General features: G+C 54.0%; 2 protein-coding genes across 2 annotated transcripts in view; both read right to left on the bottom strand.

The window, feature by feature from the left end:
* The window catches only part of LOC127951890 (fibroin heavy chain-like), a 29,058-nt gene extending 23,932 nt beyond the window's left edge, over nt 1-5,126 (bottom strand). The window contains exon 1 of the mRNA XM_052550023.1: nt 4,471-5,126. Within this exon, the coding sequence (XP_052405983.1) occupies nt 4,471-4,843 (373 nt within the window). The 5' untranslated portion in view covers nt 4,844-5,126. The remainder of the gene's footprint in view (nt 1-4,470) is intronic.
* Nucleotides 5,127-8,713: 3,587 nt separating this feature from the next.
* LOC127951892 (fibroin heavy chain-like) lies at nt 8,714-12,968 on the bottom strand. The gene has a single exon (XM_052550026.1). The coding sequence runs from the start codon at nt 12,727-12,729 to the stop codon at nt 8,878-8,880; it is 3,852 nt and encodes a 1,283-aa protein (XP_052405986.1). The 5' UTR covers nt 12,730-12,968; the 3' UTR covers nt 8,714-8,877.
* Between the last annotated feature and the right edge of the window lie 3,519 nt (nt 12,969-16,487).

The raw sequence follows: 16,487 nt of genomic DNA, 5'->3' as shown, positions 1-16,487 counted from the left end.
TAAAAAGTTATTACATTCATCTGAACGCATACGTATCAAAGTTATTTTACTGGGAAGCAATACTTTTTCCATTACATTTTGCACATCCACCCAAAAAACAAAAATTCATATAAACACAATTACAAAATACATGTATAATATAGACTCCTGTTCCATTGACCAAACAAATCGCAGGGATAATCAAGATCCAGATTAAATCTCTAACACACTTTAGCCACATATACCATTAAATAGGGCTGTCACGATAGTAGATTTTTCATATCACGGTTATTGTGGCCTTATCGATATACTATAGAAACCTTGGGGGGGCGGTAGTCAAATTATTTTTTGTCTTTCAGTTTGTCCTTTTTCACCCAACGAACAGAAGGATAAACGCAGGACACAATACTCTGGCTTTCTCCATCTTCTTTGTAGCTCCTATGAAATATCAAGAGAGAAAATATGGTCAAGTTCAACAGTGAGGAATAAATATTTATGGTAACTCCTTACAATGAGATGGTTTGTTAACATTAATGTATTAATTAACATGAACGAACAGTGAACAATACGTTATTTTTATTGACAAACAAAGATTAATAAATTGTGTAGAGTCATTCATTGTTCATGTTAGTTCACAGAACATTAATGTTTACAAAGACAACTTGAGATTTTATTAATTCATAAGCTAATGCTGAAATTAGCATGAACTAAGTGCTGTGGAAATATTGTTCATTATTATTTGTCATTTATATGTTAACTAATGAACCTGATTGAAGAATGACCGCAGATGAGGCATTAAGTGCATGGCACTGCGACCAACTTAACATTTTACAAGTTTAACGTAGCAATGTGTTTGCTCAGTTTTTCGTAGCTACGCACAGGCCATATTGATTGAAAATACAAAAACAAGACGAGCAAAGAAAACGTGGTACTTATTAAATAAAATCACCCTTTACTTAAATGTAGGAACACAGACAACCGCTGTTAACAGGTTAATATAACATTTCCCAGTCTAGGACTAGAAAAAGAATGGCAACTTACTCTGAGAAACACTGCTCTCCTCAGAGTGGCTGTGTCTTCTTGTGTGACAGGTGCCAGCGTTAAGACACAATACTGCCACCTGGGAGCTCAACCAGGTAGTGGCGCTGGAGTATTAACGTGGTGTAATCATAACAGAACTGTTCATATAAAATATTGCGGACCATGAAACATTTTAAATAAAGCCTCTTACTTTATTTAAACCGTATTTTTCACAAACACGCCAAGCTTTATTCCAATTATAAGTCCACAATAAGCTTTTGACCTGTAACATCGGTTATGCTATTCCTATATTTATTAGGACGACTGTTTAAGAATCGACGTCTCTTAGAAACATGCCATCTTTAATGTATTGCCTCAAGAATCACAAGAACTTATGGAACCAATTTCAGCATTCATGAAAGGTTTCTAGAGCACCAAATCGGCATAATACAATGACTTCCAACTGGAATAATGGCTGCAGACTATTCAGCTACCCAAGAATAAATTTAAATACACAAAACAGTTCTTTTAAATTGGCAAAAAAGATAGATCATAATTTGCTAATTGTCCAGTACTCGGGGAGAGGAACTTACAGCACTGATGCCAGAGAGCGGTTATGTGAGAGCAAAATGATACCAAACACAAACTCTTCAAATCAAGCAATTTTTTATTTATTTGAGGTGATAGTAGTGGTAGAGAGAGTCAGAAAATCTTTCTAAACAGTTTGGAGCAAACAGGGAAAACATGACATCTGAACAAAAGAATTGGAAAAGACCCCCAGAAAGTATTATGCAAAATTCCCATGAACATGTCCCTAAAGGCGACATTGACCTTTGCCACATCCCCGACACTTCCCTTGACCACTTCCCTGTCCTGCTCCTGCTCCAGCGCCCTGGCCATAGCCGCTTCCTTGTCCTGCTCCAGCGCCGCTTCCCTGTCCTGCTCCAGCGCCCTGGCCATAGCCGCTTCCCTGTCCTGCTCCAGCGCCCTGGCCATAGCCGCTTCCCTGTCCTGCTCCAGCGCCGCTTCCCTGTCCTGCTCCAGCGCCCTGGCCATAGCCGCTTCCCTGTCCTGCTCCAGCGCCGCTTCCCTGTCCTGCTCCAGCGCCCTGGCCATAGCCGCTTCCCTGTCCTGCTCCAGCGCCCTGGCCATAGCCGCTTCCCTGTCCTGCTCCAGCGCCGCTTCCCTGTCCTGCTCCAGCGCCCTGGCCATAGCCGCTTCCCTGTCCTGCTCCAGCGCCACTTCCCTGTCCTGCTCCAGCGCCCTGGCCAGCGCCGCTTCCCTGTCCTGCTCCAGCGCCCTGGCCATAGCCGCTTCCCTGTCCTGCTCCAGCGCCGCTTCCCTGTCCTGCTCCAGCGCCCTGGCCATAGCCGCTTCCCTGTCCTGCTCCAGCGCCGCATCCCTGTCCAGCTCCAGCGCCGCTTCCCTGTCCTGCTCCAGCGCCGCTTCCCTGTCCTGCTCCAGCGCCGCTTCCCTGTCCTGCTCCAGCGCCGCTTCCCTGTCCTGCTCCAGCGCCGCTTCCCTGTCCTGCTCCAGCGCCCTGGCCATAGCCGCTTCCCTGTCCTGCTCCAGCGCCGCTTCCCTGTCCTGCTCCAGCGCCCTGGCCATAACCGCTTCCCTGTCCTGCTCCAGCGCCCTGGCCATAGCCGCTTCCCTGTCCTGCTCCAGCGCCGCTTCCCTGTCCTGCTCCAGCGCCCTGGCCATAGCCGCTTCCCTGTCCTGCTCCAGCGCCGCTTCCCTGTCCTGCTCCAGCGCCCTGGCCATAGCCGCTTCCCTGTCCTGCTCCAGCGCCGCCTCCCTGTCCTGCTCCAGCGCCGCCTCCCTGTCCTGCTCCAGCGCCCTGGCCATAGCCGCTTCCCTGTCCTGCTCCAGCGCCGCTTCCCTGTCCTGCTCCAGCGCCCTGGCCATAACCGCTTCCCTGTCCTGCTCCAGCGCCCTGGCCATAACCGCTTCCCTGTCCTGCTCCAGCGCCGCTTCCCTGTCCTGCTCCAGCGCCCTGGCCATAGCCGCTTCCCTGTCCTGCTCCAGCGCCGCTTCCCTGTCCTGCTCCAGCGCCCTGGCCATAGCCGCTTCCCTGTCCTGCTCCAGCGCCACTTCCCTGTCCTGCTCCAGCGCCCTGGCCAGCGCCGCTTCCCTGTCCTGCTCCAGCGCCCTGGCCATAGCCGCTTCCCTGTCCTGCTCCAGCGCCGCTTCCCTGTCCTGCTCCAGCGCCGCTTCCCTGTCCTGCTCCAGCGCCGCTTCCCTGTCCTGCTCCAGCGCCCTGGCCATAGCCGCTTCCCTGTCCTGCTCCAGCGCCGCTTCCCTGTCCTGCTCCAGCGCCGCTTCCCTGTCCTGCTCCAGCGCCGCTTCCCTGTCCTGCTCCAGCGCCCTGGCCATAGACGCTTCCCTGTCCTGCTCCAGCGCCGCTTCCCTGTCCTGCTCCAGCGCCGCTTCCCTGTCCTGCTCCAGCGCCGCTTCCCTGTCCTGCTCCAGCGCCGCTGCCCTGTCCTGCTCCAGCGCCCTAACCATAGCCGCTTCCCTGTCCTGCTCCAGCGCCGCTTCCCTGTCCTGCTCCAGCGCCGCTTCCCTGTCCTGCTCCAGCGCCGCTTCCCTGTCCTGCTCCAGCGCCGCTTCCCTGTCCTGCTCCAGCGCCGCTTCCCTGTCCTGCTCCAGCGCCCTGGCCATAGCCGCTTCCCTGTCCGGCTCCTGCTCCTGCGCCGCTTCCCTGTCCTGCTCCTGCGCCGCTTCCCTGTCCTGCTCCTGCGCCGCTTCCCTGTCCTGCTCCTGCGCCCTGGCCATAGCCGCTTCCCTGTCCTGCTCCAGCGCCCTGGCCATAGCCGCTTCCCTGTCCTGCTCCAGCGCCGCTTCCCTGTCCTGCTCCAGCGCCGCTTCCCTGTCCTGCTCCAGCGCCGCTTCCCTGTCCTGCTCCAGCGCCGCTTCCCTGTCCTGCTCCAGCGCCGCTTCCCTGTCCTGCTCCAGCGCCGCTTCCCTGTCCTGCTCCAGCGCCGCTTCCCTGTCCTGCTCCTGCGCCCTGGCCATAGCCGCTTCCCTGTCCAGCTCCTGCGCCCTGGCCATAGCCGCTTCCCTGTCCAGCTCCTGCGCCCTGGCCATAGCCGCTTCCCTGTCCAGCTCCTGCGCCCTGGCCATAGCCGCTTCCCTGTCCAGCTCCTGCGCCCTGGCCATAGCCGCTTCCCTGTCCTGCTCCAGCGCCCTGGCCATAGCCGCTTCCCTGTCCTGCTCCAGCGCCCTGGCCATAGCCGCTTCCCTGTCCTGCTCCAGCGCCCTGGCCATAGCCGCTTCCCTGTCCTGCTCCAGCGCCCTGGCCATAGCCGCTTCCCTGTCCAACTCCTGCGCCACTTCCCTGTCCAGCTCCTGCACCCTGGCCATAGCCGCTTCCCAGGCCATAGCCGCTTCCCTGGCCAGCACCCTGTCCTGCACCCTGGCCAAAGCCGCTTCCCTGACCTGCGCCCTGGCCATAGCCGCTTCCCTGACCCGCGCCCTGTCCCGCGCCCTGGCCATAGCCGCTTCCCTGACCCGCGCCCTGGCCATAGCCGCTTCCCTGACCCGCGCCCTGGCCATAGCCGCTTCCCTGACCCGCGCCCTGGCCATAGCCGCTTCCCTGACCTGCGCCCTGGCCATAGCCGCTTCCCTGGCCAGAACCGTTTCCATGGCAAGTTGCCTGACCTCTTCCCTGGCCACGCGGTTCACTGCATGCAAAGCCACCGGTGGTTGGGCAACATTTCTGTGTGGCAGGACACTGGCCATCATTGAAACAGCTATCAGCACAGAGTGGGATCATCTCCGGTATGGGACATTGACCTGGCTTCACTGCATGAACACAGATAGTCAGCTTTAGTTTGTGCATATAGACCAGAGATCCTTAAATCTGGACTTCGAGATCCACATTCCTGCAGAGTTTAGCTCCAACCCTAGTCAAACACACCCGAGCATGTTAATCAGTGCCAGTCAATGTCTTTGGGATCATTAGAAAAATCTGAGGTAGGCGGCTTTGATCAGGGTTGGTGAATGGCAAGTTTTATCTAAAGAAAGAATTCCATTCCAAGTCAGTGGTTCTCAATTCCAGTCATGGAACACCCTTACTTAACACACCGGATTGAAATCATCAGCTTGTTGGTCCAGTTCCTGGATCTCTCTCCTGACAAGCTGATGATCACAATCTGGGGTGTTAAATAAGGGGGACATGCAAAGGGATGGCTTTAGCAAGGGACGAGCAAGGGGTCCCCGGGACTGGAATTGAGAACCACTGTTTGAAGCATTATTCCTTTTTATTTTGTAAATCCATCCGGTCCTTAAAGCCATCCCAAGGGATGATTTCAATCCGACTTTAGAGAACAACTAAAGGCAAACTCTCTGCTTAGGACTTACATTGAATCCAGAGTGTTACTAGTATGTGTGTGTGTGTGTGTGTGTGTGTGTGAGTTTAGCCTTAGCATCGATTATTAACTGAAACTCACTGAAAACAGGCAGCACGCAAACAGGCCCAAATTCAAATCGACAGCATTTGTGCCCTCCAGGGCAGTCTTCATCAGAGGAACAGCCTCGATGGGATGGTTCGACCATCAGCCTCTCCGGACAGAAACCATCCACTAGAGAATTCAAGAGGATTATAAGGGGAGTGCGGTTTCACCATTTGTAAATCTGTGGTTTTGCAATGGGTCTCAAACCGAAATACAAAGTTCATGCATTTGTCTGCTTCATATCAAAAGCGGTTTAAAACCTACTACTCATTCATAAGCGATGTTAACTATTTTCAAAGACTGAAAGTCACTCATTTCTGCATTTCTTCAGGTTCTGTAATGAAATTAACAGATCTTTTCACCTGTGGTTCGTCTTTGAATAGCGCGAGCTATGCTGAAGTATCCAAACAGACAGAAAAAAACAGCAATCAACGAGAAATACATTCGAGCTGTCATCCTCCCAGCCTGTGATCTCTGCTGGAAAATGCAGTGAATCGGTGCGTCAGGACAAGCAGACAGCAAAGAACACAAAACTAAAACGATTACTTGTTGCTGCAATACCAACTTCTGTAAAATGGGATTTTAAAGATTGAAGGAAAACAGGTTAATTCCAACCCTGATCAAACTCACCTGCCTGTAGCTTTCTAGTAATCTGAAATGCCTTGATTAGCTTGTTCAGGTGTGTATGATTGGGGTTGGACCTGCTGAATGCTACGTTCTAGCCATGTCATAAATTTACGCTGGGTACACGCCAGAAGATAATCGGTCTGATTTTGGGCCGATTTCTCCCCTTCCGACAATCATAGCTATGTCCCGATTATCTTGACTGTTCTACAGATTATGTTATCTGATTTTCTCTTGCCGTGAGGTGTGTTAAGAGTGTCCGAATCTGATCGGAAGAACATCGGAGACGCCCCGATCGCGAATCGTAAATATTTAACACGTTTAATATTTACGATCAGAATCCTGATGTGTGGGGGGGAAGCCCGAGGAAATATGCGTGCACGCTCTGGAGATTATCACGTGAAACGAAACCGTATCCAATCAGAAAGCGAGATGATGGAAGACTGAAGCCGTCATGGCGCAGCACAAAGTGAAATTGTTGCGGACAGCAGAGATGGAGGATCATCTTGTTGATTTGTGGCAACCGCACAAATGTTTATACGACGTGTCGTGTATAAAATCATTCCAAACACTATCATTGCAATTTCTTCCTGCATATCGTCCGCCATGATTATTCTGAAGTCTCGCGAGATTTCCTGTGTTCAGTCGAGACTCTGGTTGAAAATCTGTTTGTGTGGTGCACTGTCTTTGTCACATCAGACAGACCGAAGCGGTGCGTGCCGGTTCTTCTTAATCTTTTTTTTTTTTTTCTTAAAATTATCCAGAACAAAATTTACAACAGTAAATGTACAAGAGTGTGCAAACCATTTATTCAGTAAATCAACAACTGTATTAAAAAAAAATTACAAGTCTTGTTTTTATTAACGATGTTCTCCAAACTGGTGCGGTAGTCCTCAAGTCTCCTGAAGAAAATGGATGAAATTTGGCTTGAACCGATACCTTACCCAAAATAATAAAAAGTTATTACATTCATCTGAACGCATACGTATCAAAGTTATTTTACTGGGAAGCAATACTTTTTCCATTACATTTTGCACATCCACCCAAAAAACAAAAATTCATATAAACACAATTACAAAATACATGTATAATATAGACTCCTGTTCCATTGACCAAACAAATCGCAGGGATAATCAAGATCCAGATTAAATCTCTAACACACTTTAGCCACATATACCATTAAATAGGGCTGTCACGATAGTAGATTTTTCATATCACGGTTATTGTGGCCTTATCGATATACTATAGAAACCTTGGGGGGGCGGTAGTCAAATTATTTTTTGTCTTTCAGTTTGTCCTTTTTCACCCAACGAACAGAAGGATAAACGCAGGACACAATACTCTGGCTTTCTCCATCTTCTTTGTAGCTCCTATGAAATATCAAGAGAGAAAATATGGTCAAGTTCAACAGTGAGGAATAAATATTTATGGTAACTCCTTACAATGAGATGGTTTGTTAACATTAATGTATTAATTAACATGAACGAACAGTGAACAATACGTTATTTTTATTGACAAACAAAGATTAATAAATTGTGTAGAGTCATTCATTGTTCATGTTAGTTCACAGAACATTAATGTTTACAAAGACAACTTGAGATTTTATTAATTCATAAGCTAATGCTGAAATTAGCATGAACTAAGTGCTGTGGAAATATTGTTCATTATTATTTGTCATTTATATGTTAACTAATGAACCTGATTGAAGAATGACCGCAGATGAGGCATTAAGTGCATGGCACTGCGACCAACTTAACATTTTACAAGTTTAACGTAGCAATGTGTTTGCTCAGTTTTTCGTAGCTACGCACAGGCCATATTGATTGAAAATACAAAAACAAGACGAGCAAAGAAAACGTGGTACTTATTAAATAAAATCACCCTTTACTTAAATGTAGGAACACAGACAACCGCTGTTAACAGGTTAATATAACATTTCCCAGACTAGGACTAGGAAAAGAATGGCAACTTACTCTGAGAAACACTGCTCTCCTCAGAGTGGCTGTGTCTTCTTGTGTGACAGGTGCCAGCGTTAAGACACAATACTGCCACCTGGGAGCTCAACCAGGTAGTGGCGCTGGAGTATTAACGTGGTGTAATCATAACAGAACTGTTCATATAAAATATTGCGGACATGCTAATATCGGTATATCGCGACACCCCTACCATGAAACATTTTAAATAAAGCCTCTTACTTTATTTAAACCGTATTTTTCACAAACACGCCAAGCTTTATTCCAATTATAAGTCCACAATAAGCTTTTGACCTGTAACATCGGTTATGCTATTCCTATATTTATTAGGACGACTGTTTAAGAATCGACGTCTCTTAGAAACATGCCATCTTTAATGTATTGCCTCAAGAATCACAAGAACTTATGGAACCAATTTCAGCATTCATGAAAGGTTTCTAGAGCACCAAATCGGCATAATACAATGACTTCCAACTGGAATAATGGCTGCAGACTATTCAGCTACCCAAGAATAAATTTAAATACACAAAACAGTTCTTTTAAATTGGCAAAAAAGATAGATCATAATTTGCTAATTGTCCAGTACTCGGGGAGAGGAACTTACAGCACTGATGCCAGAGAGCGGTTATGTGAGAGCAAAATGATACCAAACACAAACTCTTCAAATCAAGCAATTTTTTATTTATTTGAGGTGATAGTAGTGGTAGAGAGAGTCAGAAAATCTTTCTAAACAGTTTGAGCAAACAGGGAAAACATGACATCTGAACAAAAGCATTGGAAAAGACCCCCAGAAAGTATTATGCAAAATTCCCATGAACATGTCCCTAAAGGCGACATTGACCTTTGCCACATCCCCGACACTTCCCTTGACCACTTCCCTGTCCTGCTCCTGCTCCAGCGCCCTGGCCATAGCCGCTTCCTTGTCCTGCTCCAGCGCCGCTTCCCTGTCCTGCTCCAGCGCCCTGGCCATAGCCGCTTCCCTGTCCTGCTCCAGCGCCCTGGCCATAGCCGCTTCCCTGTCCTGCTCCAGCGCCCTGGCCATAGCCGCTTCCTTGTCCTGCTCCAGCGCCGCTTCCCTGTCCTGCTCCAGCGCCCTGGCCATAGCCGCTTCCCTGTCCTGCTCCAGCGCCCTGGCCATAGCCGCTTCCCTGTCCTGCTCCAGCGCCCTGGCCATAGCCGCTTCCCTGTCCTGCTCCAGCGCCGCTTCCCTGTCCTGCTCCAGCGCCCTGGCCATAGCCGCTTCCCTGTCCTGCTCCAGCGCCACTTCCCTGTCCTGCTCCAGCGCCCTGGCCAGCGCCGCTTCCCTGTCCTGCTCCAGCGCCCTGGCCATAGCCGCTTCCCTGTCCTGCTCCAGCGCCGCTTCCCTGTCCTGCTCCAGCGCCCTGGCCATAGCCGCTTCCCTGTCCTGCTCCAGCGCCGCTTCCCTGTCCTGCTCCAGCGCCGCTTCCCTGTCCTGCTCCAGCGCCCTGGCCATAGCCGCTTCCCTGTCCTGCTCCAGCGCCCTGGCCATAGCCGCTTCCCTGTCCTGCTCCAGCGCCGCTTCCCTGTCCTGCTCCAGCGCCGCTTCCCTGTCCTGCTCCAGCGCCGCTTCCCTGTCCTGCTCCAGCGCCGCTTCCCTGTCCTGCTCCAGCGCCGCTTCCCTGTCCTGCTCCAGCGCCGCTTCCCTGTCCTGCTCCAGCGCCCTGGCCATAACCGCTTCCCTGTCCTGCTCCAGCGCCGCTTCCCTGTCCTGCTCCAGCGCCGCTTCCCTGTCCTGCTCCAGCGCCGCTTCCCTGTCCTGCTCCAGCGCCGCTTCCCTGTCCTGCTCCAGCGCCGCTTCCCTGTCCTGCTCCAGCGCCCTGGCCATAGCCGCTTCCCTGTCCTGCTCCAGCGCCGCTTCCCTGTCCTGCTCCAGCTCCCTGGCCAGCACCGCTTCCCTGTCCTGCTCCAGTGCCGCTTCCGTGTCCTGCTCCTGCTCCAGCGCCGCTTCCGTGTCCAGCTCCTGCGCCCTGGCCATAGCCGCTTCCATGTCCTGCTCCAGCGCCACTTCCCTGTCCGGCTCCTGCTCCAGCGCCACTTCCCTGTCCTGCTCCTGTTCCAGCACCCTGGCCAGCGCCGCTTCCCTGTCCGGCTCCTGCCCCAGCGCCGCTTCCCTGTCCGGCTCCTGCCCCAGCGCCGCTTCCCTGTCCGGCTCCAGAGCCCTGGCCAGCGCCGCTTCCCTGTCCGGCTCCAGAGCCCTGGCCAGCGCCGCTTCCCTGTCCGGCTCCAGAGCCCTGGCCAGCGCCGCTTCCCTGTCCGGCTCCAGAGCCCTGGCCAGCGCCGCTTCCCTGTCCTGCTCCAGAGCCCTGGCCAGCGCCGCTTCCCTGTCCTGCTCCAGCACCCTGGCCAGCGCCGCTTCCCTGTCCTGCTCCTGCTCCAGCGCCACTTCCCTGTCCTGCTCCTGCTCCAGCGCCACTTCCCTGTCCTGCTCCTGCTCCAGCGCCACTTCCCTGTCCGGCTCCTGCTCCAGCGCCACTTCCCTGTCCGGCTCCTGCTCCAGCGCCACTTCCCTGTCCGGCTCCTGCTCCAGCGCCCTGGCCAGCGCCACTTCCCTGTCCTGCTCCAGCGCCACTTCCCTGTCCTGCTCCTGCTCCAGCGCCACTTCCCTGTCCTGCTCCTGCTCCTGCTCCAGCGCCACTTCCCTGTCCGGCTCCTGCTCCAGCGCCGCTTCCCTGTCCGGCTCCTGCTCCAGCGCCGCTTCCCTGTCCGGCTCCTGCTCCAGCGCCGCTTCCCTGTCCTGCTCCAGCGCCGCTTCCCTGTCCTGCTCCAGCGCCCTGGCCATAGCCGCTTCCCTGTCCTGCTCCTGCGCCGCTTCCCTGTCCTGCTCCTGTGCCCTGGCCATAGCCGCTTCCCTGTCCTGCTCCTGCGCCGCTTCCCTGTCCTGCGCCGCTTCCCTGTCCTGCGCCGCTTCCCTGTCCTGCTCCTGCGCCGCTTCCCTGTCCTGCTCCTGCGCCGCTTCCCTGTCCTGCTCCTGCGCCCTGGCCATAGCCGCTTCCCTGTCCTGCTCCAGCGCCCTGGCCATAGCCGCTTCCCTGTCCTGCTCCAGCGCCGCTTCCCTGTCCTGCTCCAGCGCCGCTTCCCTGTCCTGCTCCAGCGCCGCTTCCCTGTCCTGCTCCAGCGCCGCTTCCCTGTCCAGCTCCTGCGCCCAGGCCATAGCCGCTTCCCTGTCCAGCTCCTGCGCCGCTTCCCTGTCCTGCTCCTGCGCCGCTTCCCTGTCCTGCGCCGCTTCCCTGTCCTGCTCCTGCGCCCTGGCCATAGCCGCTTCCCTGTCCTGCTCCAGCGCCGCTTCCCTGTCCTGCTCCTGTGCCCTGGCCATAGCCGCTTCCCTGTCCAGCTCCTGCGCCGCTTCCCTGTCCTGCTCCTGCGCCGCTTCCCTGTCCTGCTCCTGTGCCCTGGCCATAGCCGCTTCCCTGTCCTGCTCCAGCGCCGCTTCCCTGTCCTGCTCCTGTGCCCTGGCCATAGCCGCTTCCCTGTCCTGCTCCTGCGCCGCTTCCCTGTCCTGCTCCTGTGCCCTGGCCATAGCCGCTTCCCTGTCCTGCTCCTGCGCCGCTTCCCTGTCCTGCGCCGCTTCCCTGTCCTGCGCCGCTTCCCTGTCCTGCTCCTGCGCCGCTTCCCTGTCCTGCTCCTGCGCCGCTTCCCTGTCCTGCTCCTGCGCCCTGGCCATAGCCGCTTCCCTGTCCTGCTCCAGCGCCCTGGCCATAGCCGCTTCCCTGTCCTGCTCCAGCGCCGCTTCCCTGTCCTGCTCCAGCGCCGCTTCCCTGTCCTGCTCCAGCGCCGCTTCCCTGTCCAGCTCCTGCGCCCAGGCCATAGCCGCTTCCCTGTCCTGCTCCTGCGCCGCTTCCCTGTCCTGCGCCGCTTCCCTGTCCTGCGCCGCTTCCCTGTCCTGCGCCGCTTCCCTGTCCTGCGCCGCTTCCCTGTCCTGCTCCTGCGCCCAGGCCATAGCCGCTTCCCTGTCCAGCTCCTGCGCCCTGGCCATAGCCGCTTCCCTGTCCAGCTCCTGCGCCCTGGCCATAGCCGCTTCCCTGTCCAGCTCCTGCGCCCTGGCCATAGCCGCTTCCCTGTCCTGCTCCAGCGCCCTGGCCATAGCCGCTTCCCTGTCCTGCTCCAGCGCCCTGGCCATAGCCGCTTCCCTGTCCTGCTCCAGCGCCCTGGCCATAGCCGCTTCCCTGTCCTGCTCCAGCGCCCTGGCCATAGCCGCTTCCCTGTCCAACTCCTGCGCCACTTCCCTGTCCAGCTCCTGCACCCTGGCCATAGCCGCTTCCCAGGCCATAGCCGCTTCCCTGGCCAGCACCCTGTCCTGCACCCTGGCCAAAGCCGCTTCCCTGACCTGCGCCCTGGCCATAGCCGCTTCCCTGACCCGCGCCCTGGCCATAGCCGCTTCCCTGACCCGCGCCCTGGCCATAGCCGCTTCCCTGACCTGCGCCCTGGCCATAGCCGCTTCCCTGGCCAGAACCGTTTCCATGGCAAGTTGCCTGACCTCTTCCCTGGCCACGCGGTTCACTGCATGCAAAGCCACCGGTGGTTGGGCAACATTTCTGTGTGGCAGGACACTGGCCATCATTGAAACAGCTATCAGCACAGAGTGGGATCATCTCCGGTATGGGACATTGACCTGGCTTCACTGCATGAACACAGATAGTCAGCTTTAGTTTGTGCATATAGACCAGAGATCCTTAAATCTGGACTTCGAGATCCACATTCCTGCAGAGTTTAGCTCCAACCCTAGTCAAACACACCCGAGCATGTTAATCAGTGCCAGTCAATGTCTTTGGGATCATTAGAAAAATCTGAGGTAGGCGGCTTTGATCAGGGTTGGTGAATGGCAAGTTTTATCTAAAGAAAGAATTCCATTCCAAGTCAGTGGTTCTCAATTCCAGTCATGGAACACCCTTACTTAACACACCGGATTGAAATCATCAGCTTGTTGGTCCAGTTCCTGGATCTCTCTCCTGACAAGCTGATGATCACAATCTGGGGTCGCTTCCCTGTCCTGCTCCAGCGCCGCTTCCCTGTCCAGCTCCTGCGCCCAGGCCATAGCCGCTTCCCTGTCCAGCTCCTGCGCCGCTTCCCTGTCCTGCTCCTGCGCCGCTTCCCTGTCCTGCGCCGCTTCCCTGTCCTGCTCCTGCGCCCTGGCCATAGCCGCTTCCCTGTCCTGCTCCAGCGCCGCTTCCCTGTCCTGCTCCTGTGCCCTGGCCATAGCCGCTTCCCTGTCCTGCTCCTGCGCCGCTTCCCTGTCCTGCTCCTGTGCCCTGGCCATAGCCGCTTCCCTGTCCTGCTCCTGCGCCGCTTCCCTGTCCTGCGCCGCTTCCCTGTCCTGCGCCGCTTCCCTGTCCTGCTCCTGCGCCGCTTCCCTGTCCTGCTCCTGCGCCGCTTCCCTGTCCTGCTCCTGCGCCCTGGCCATAGCCGCTTCCCTGTCCTGCTCCAGCGCCCTGGCCATAGCCGCTTCCCTGTCCTGCTCCAGCGCCGCTTCCCTGTCCTGCTCCAGCGCCGCTTCCCTGTCCTGCTCCAGCGCCGCTTCCCTGTCCAGCTCCTGCGCCCAGGCCATAGCCGCTTCCCTGTCCTGCTCCTGCGCCGCTTCCCTGTCCTGCGCCGCTTCCCTGTCCTGCGCCGCTTCCCTGTCCTGCGCCGCTTCCCTGTCCTGCGCCGCTTCCCTGTCCTGCTCCTGCGCCCAGGCCATAGCCGCTTCCCTGTCCAGCTCCTGCGCCCTGGCCATAGCCGCTTCCCTGTCCAGCTCCTGCGCCCTGGCCATAGCCGCTTCCCTGTCCAGCTCCTGCGCCCTGGCCATAGCCGCTTCCCTGTCCTGCTCCAGCGCCCTGGCCATAGCCGCTTCCCTGTCCTGCTCCAGCGCCCTGGCCATAGCCGCTTCCCTGTCCTGCTCCAGCGCCCTGGCCATAGCCGCTTCCCTGTCCTGCTCCAGCGCCCTGGCCATAGCCGCTTCCCTGTCCAACTCCTGCGCCACTTCCCTGTCCAGCTCCTGCACCCTGGCCATAGCCGCTTCCCAGGCCATAGCCGCTTCCCTGGCCAGCACCCTGTCCTGCACCCTGGCCAAAGCCGCTTCCCTGACCTGCGCCCTGGCCATAGCCGCTTCCCTGACCCGCGCCCTGGCCATAGCCGCTTCCCTGACCCGCGCCCTGGCCATAGCCGCTTCCCTGACCTGCGCCCTGGCCATAGCCGCTTCCCTGGCCAGAACCGTTTCCATGGCAAGTTGCCTGACCTCTTCCCTGGCCACGCGGTTCACTGCATGCAAAGCCACCGGTGGTTGGGCAACATTTCTGTGTGGCAGGACACTGGCCATCATTGAAACAGCTATCAGCACAGAGTGGGATCATCTCCGGTATGGGACATTGACCTGGCTTCACTGCATGAACACAGATAGTCAGCTTTAGTTTGTGCATATAGACCAGAGATCCTTAAATCTGGACTTCGAGATCCACATTCCTGCAGAGTTTAGCTCCAACCCTAGTCAAACACACCCGAGCATGTTAATCAGTGCCAGTCAATGTCTTTGGGATCATTAGAAAAATCTGAGGTAGGCGGCTTTGATCAGGGTTGGTGAATGGCAAGTTTTATCTAAAGAAAGAATTCCATTCCAAGTCAGTGGTTCTCAATTCCAGTCATGGAACACCCTTACTTAACACACCGGATTGAAATCATCAGCTTGTTGGTCCAGTTCCTGGATCTCTCTCCTGACAAGCTGATGATCACAATCTGGGGTGTTAAATAAGGGGGACATGCAAAGGGATGGCTTTAGCAAGGGACGAGCAAGGGGTCCCCGGGACTGGAATTGAGAACCACTGTTTGAAGCATTATTCCTTTTTATTTTGTAAATCCATCCGGTCCTTAAAGCCATCCCAAGGGATGATTTCAATCCGACTTTAGAGAACAACTAAAGGCAAACTCTCTGCTTAGGACTTACATTGAATCCAGAGTGTTACTAGTATGTGTGTGTGTGTGTGTGTGTGTGAGTTTATCCTTAGCATCGATTATTAACTGAAACTCACTGAAAACAGGCAGCACGCAAACAGGCCCAAATTCAAATCGACAGCATTTGTGCCCTCCAGGGCAGTCTTCATCAGAGGAACAGCCTCGATGGGATGGTTCGACCATCAGCCTCTCCGGACAGAAACCATCCACTAGAGAATTCAAGAGGATTATAAGGGGAGTGCGGTTTCACCATTTGTAAATCTGTGGTTTTGCAATGGGTCTCAAACCGAAATACAAAGTTCATGCATTTGTCTGCTTCATATCAAAAGCGGTTTAAAACCTACTACTCATTCATAAGCGATGTTAACTATTTTCAAAGACTGAAAGTCACTCATTTCTGCATTTCTTCAGGTTCTGTAATGAAATTAACAGATCTTTTCACCTGTGGTTCGTCTTTGAATAGCGCAAGCTATGCTGAAGTATCCAAACAGACAGAAAAAAACAGCAATCAACGAGAAATACATTCGAGCTGTCATCCTCCCAGCCTGTGATCTCTGCTGGAAAATGCAGTGAATCGGTGCGTCAGGACAAGCAGACAGCAAAGAACACAAAACTAAAACGATTACTTGTTGCTGCAATACCAACTTCTGTAAAATGGGATTTTAAAGATTGAAGGAAAACAGGTTAATTCCAACCCTGATCAAACTCACCTGCCTGTAGCTTTCTAGTAATCTGAAATGCCTTGATTAGCTTGTTCAGGTGTGTATGATTGGGGTTGGACCTGCTGAATGCTACGTTCTAGCCATGTCATAAATTTACGCTGGGTACACGCCAGAAGATAATCGGTCTGATTTTGGGCCGATTTCTCCCCTTCCGACAATCATAGCTATGTCCCGATTATCTTGACTGTTCTACAGATTATGTTATCTGATTTTCTCTTGCCGTGAGGTGTGTTAAGAGTGTCCGAATCTGATCGGAAGAACATCGGAGACGCCCCGATCGCGAATCGTAAATATTTAACACGTTTAATATTTACGATCAGAATCCTGATGTGTGGGGGGGAAGCCCGAGGAAAAATGCGTGCACGCTCTGGAGATTATCACGTGAAACGAAACCGTATCCAATCAGAAAGCGAGATGATGGAAGACTGAAGCCGTCATGGCGCAGCACAAAGTGAAATTGTTGCGGACAGCAGAGATGGAGGATCATCTTGTTGATTTGTGGCAACAGCACAAATGTTTATACGACGTGTCGTGTATAAAATCATTCCAAACACTATCATTGCAATTTTTTCCTGCATATCGTCCGCCATGATTATTCTGAAGTCTCGCGAGATTTCCTGTGTTCAGTCGAGACTCTGGTTGAAAATCTGTTTGTGTGGTGCACTGTCTTTGTCACATCAGACAGACCGAAGCGGTGCGTGCCGGTTCTTCTTAATCTTTTATTTTTTTTTTCTTAAAATTATCCAGAACAAAATTTACAACAGTAAATG

The sequence above is a fragment of the Carassius gibelio genome, chromosome B3 (assembly GCF_023724105.1).
Source record: "Carassius gibelio isolate Cgi1373 ecotype wild population from Czech Republic chromosome B3, carGib1.2-hapl.c, whole genome shotgun sequence".
NCBI classification, from domain to species: Eukaryota; Metazoa; Chordata; class Actinopteri; order Cypriniformes; family Cyprinidae; genus Carassius; species Carassius gibelio.
Note: the sequence above shows the minus strand (reverse complement) of the source record. Positions and strands in the feature narration are given on the sequence as shown.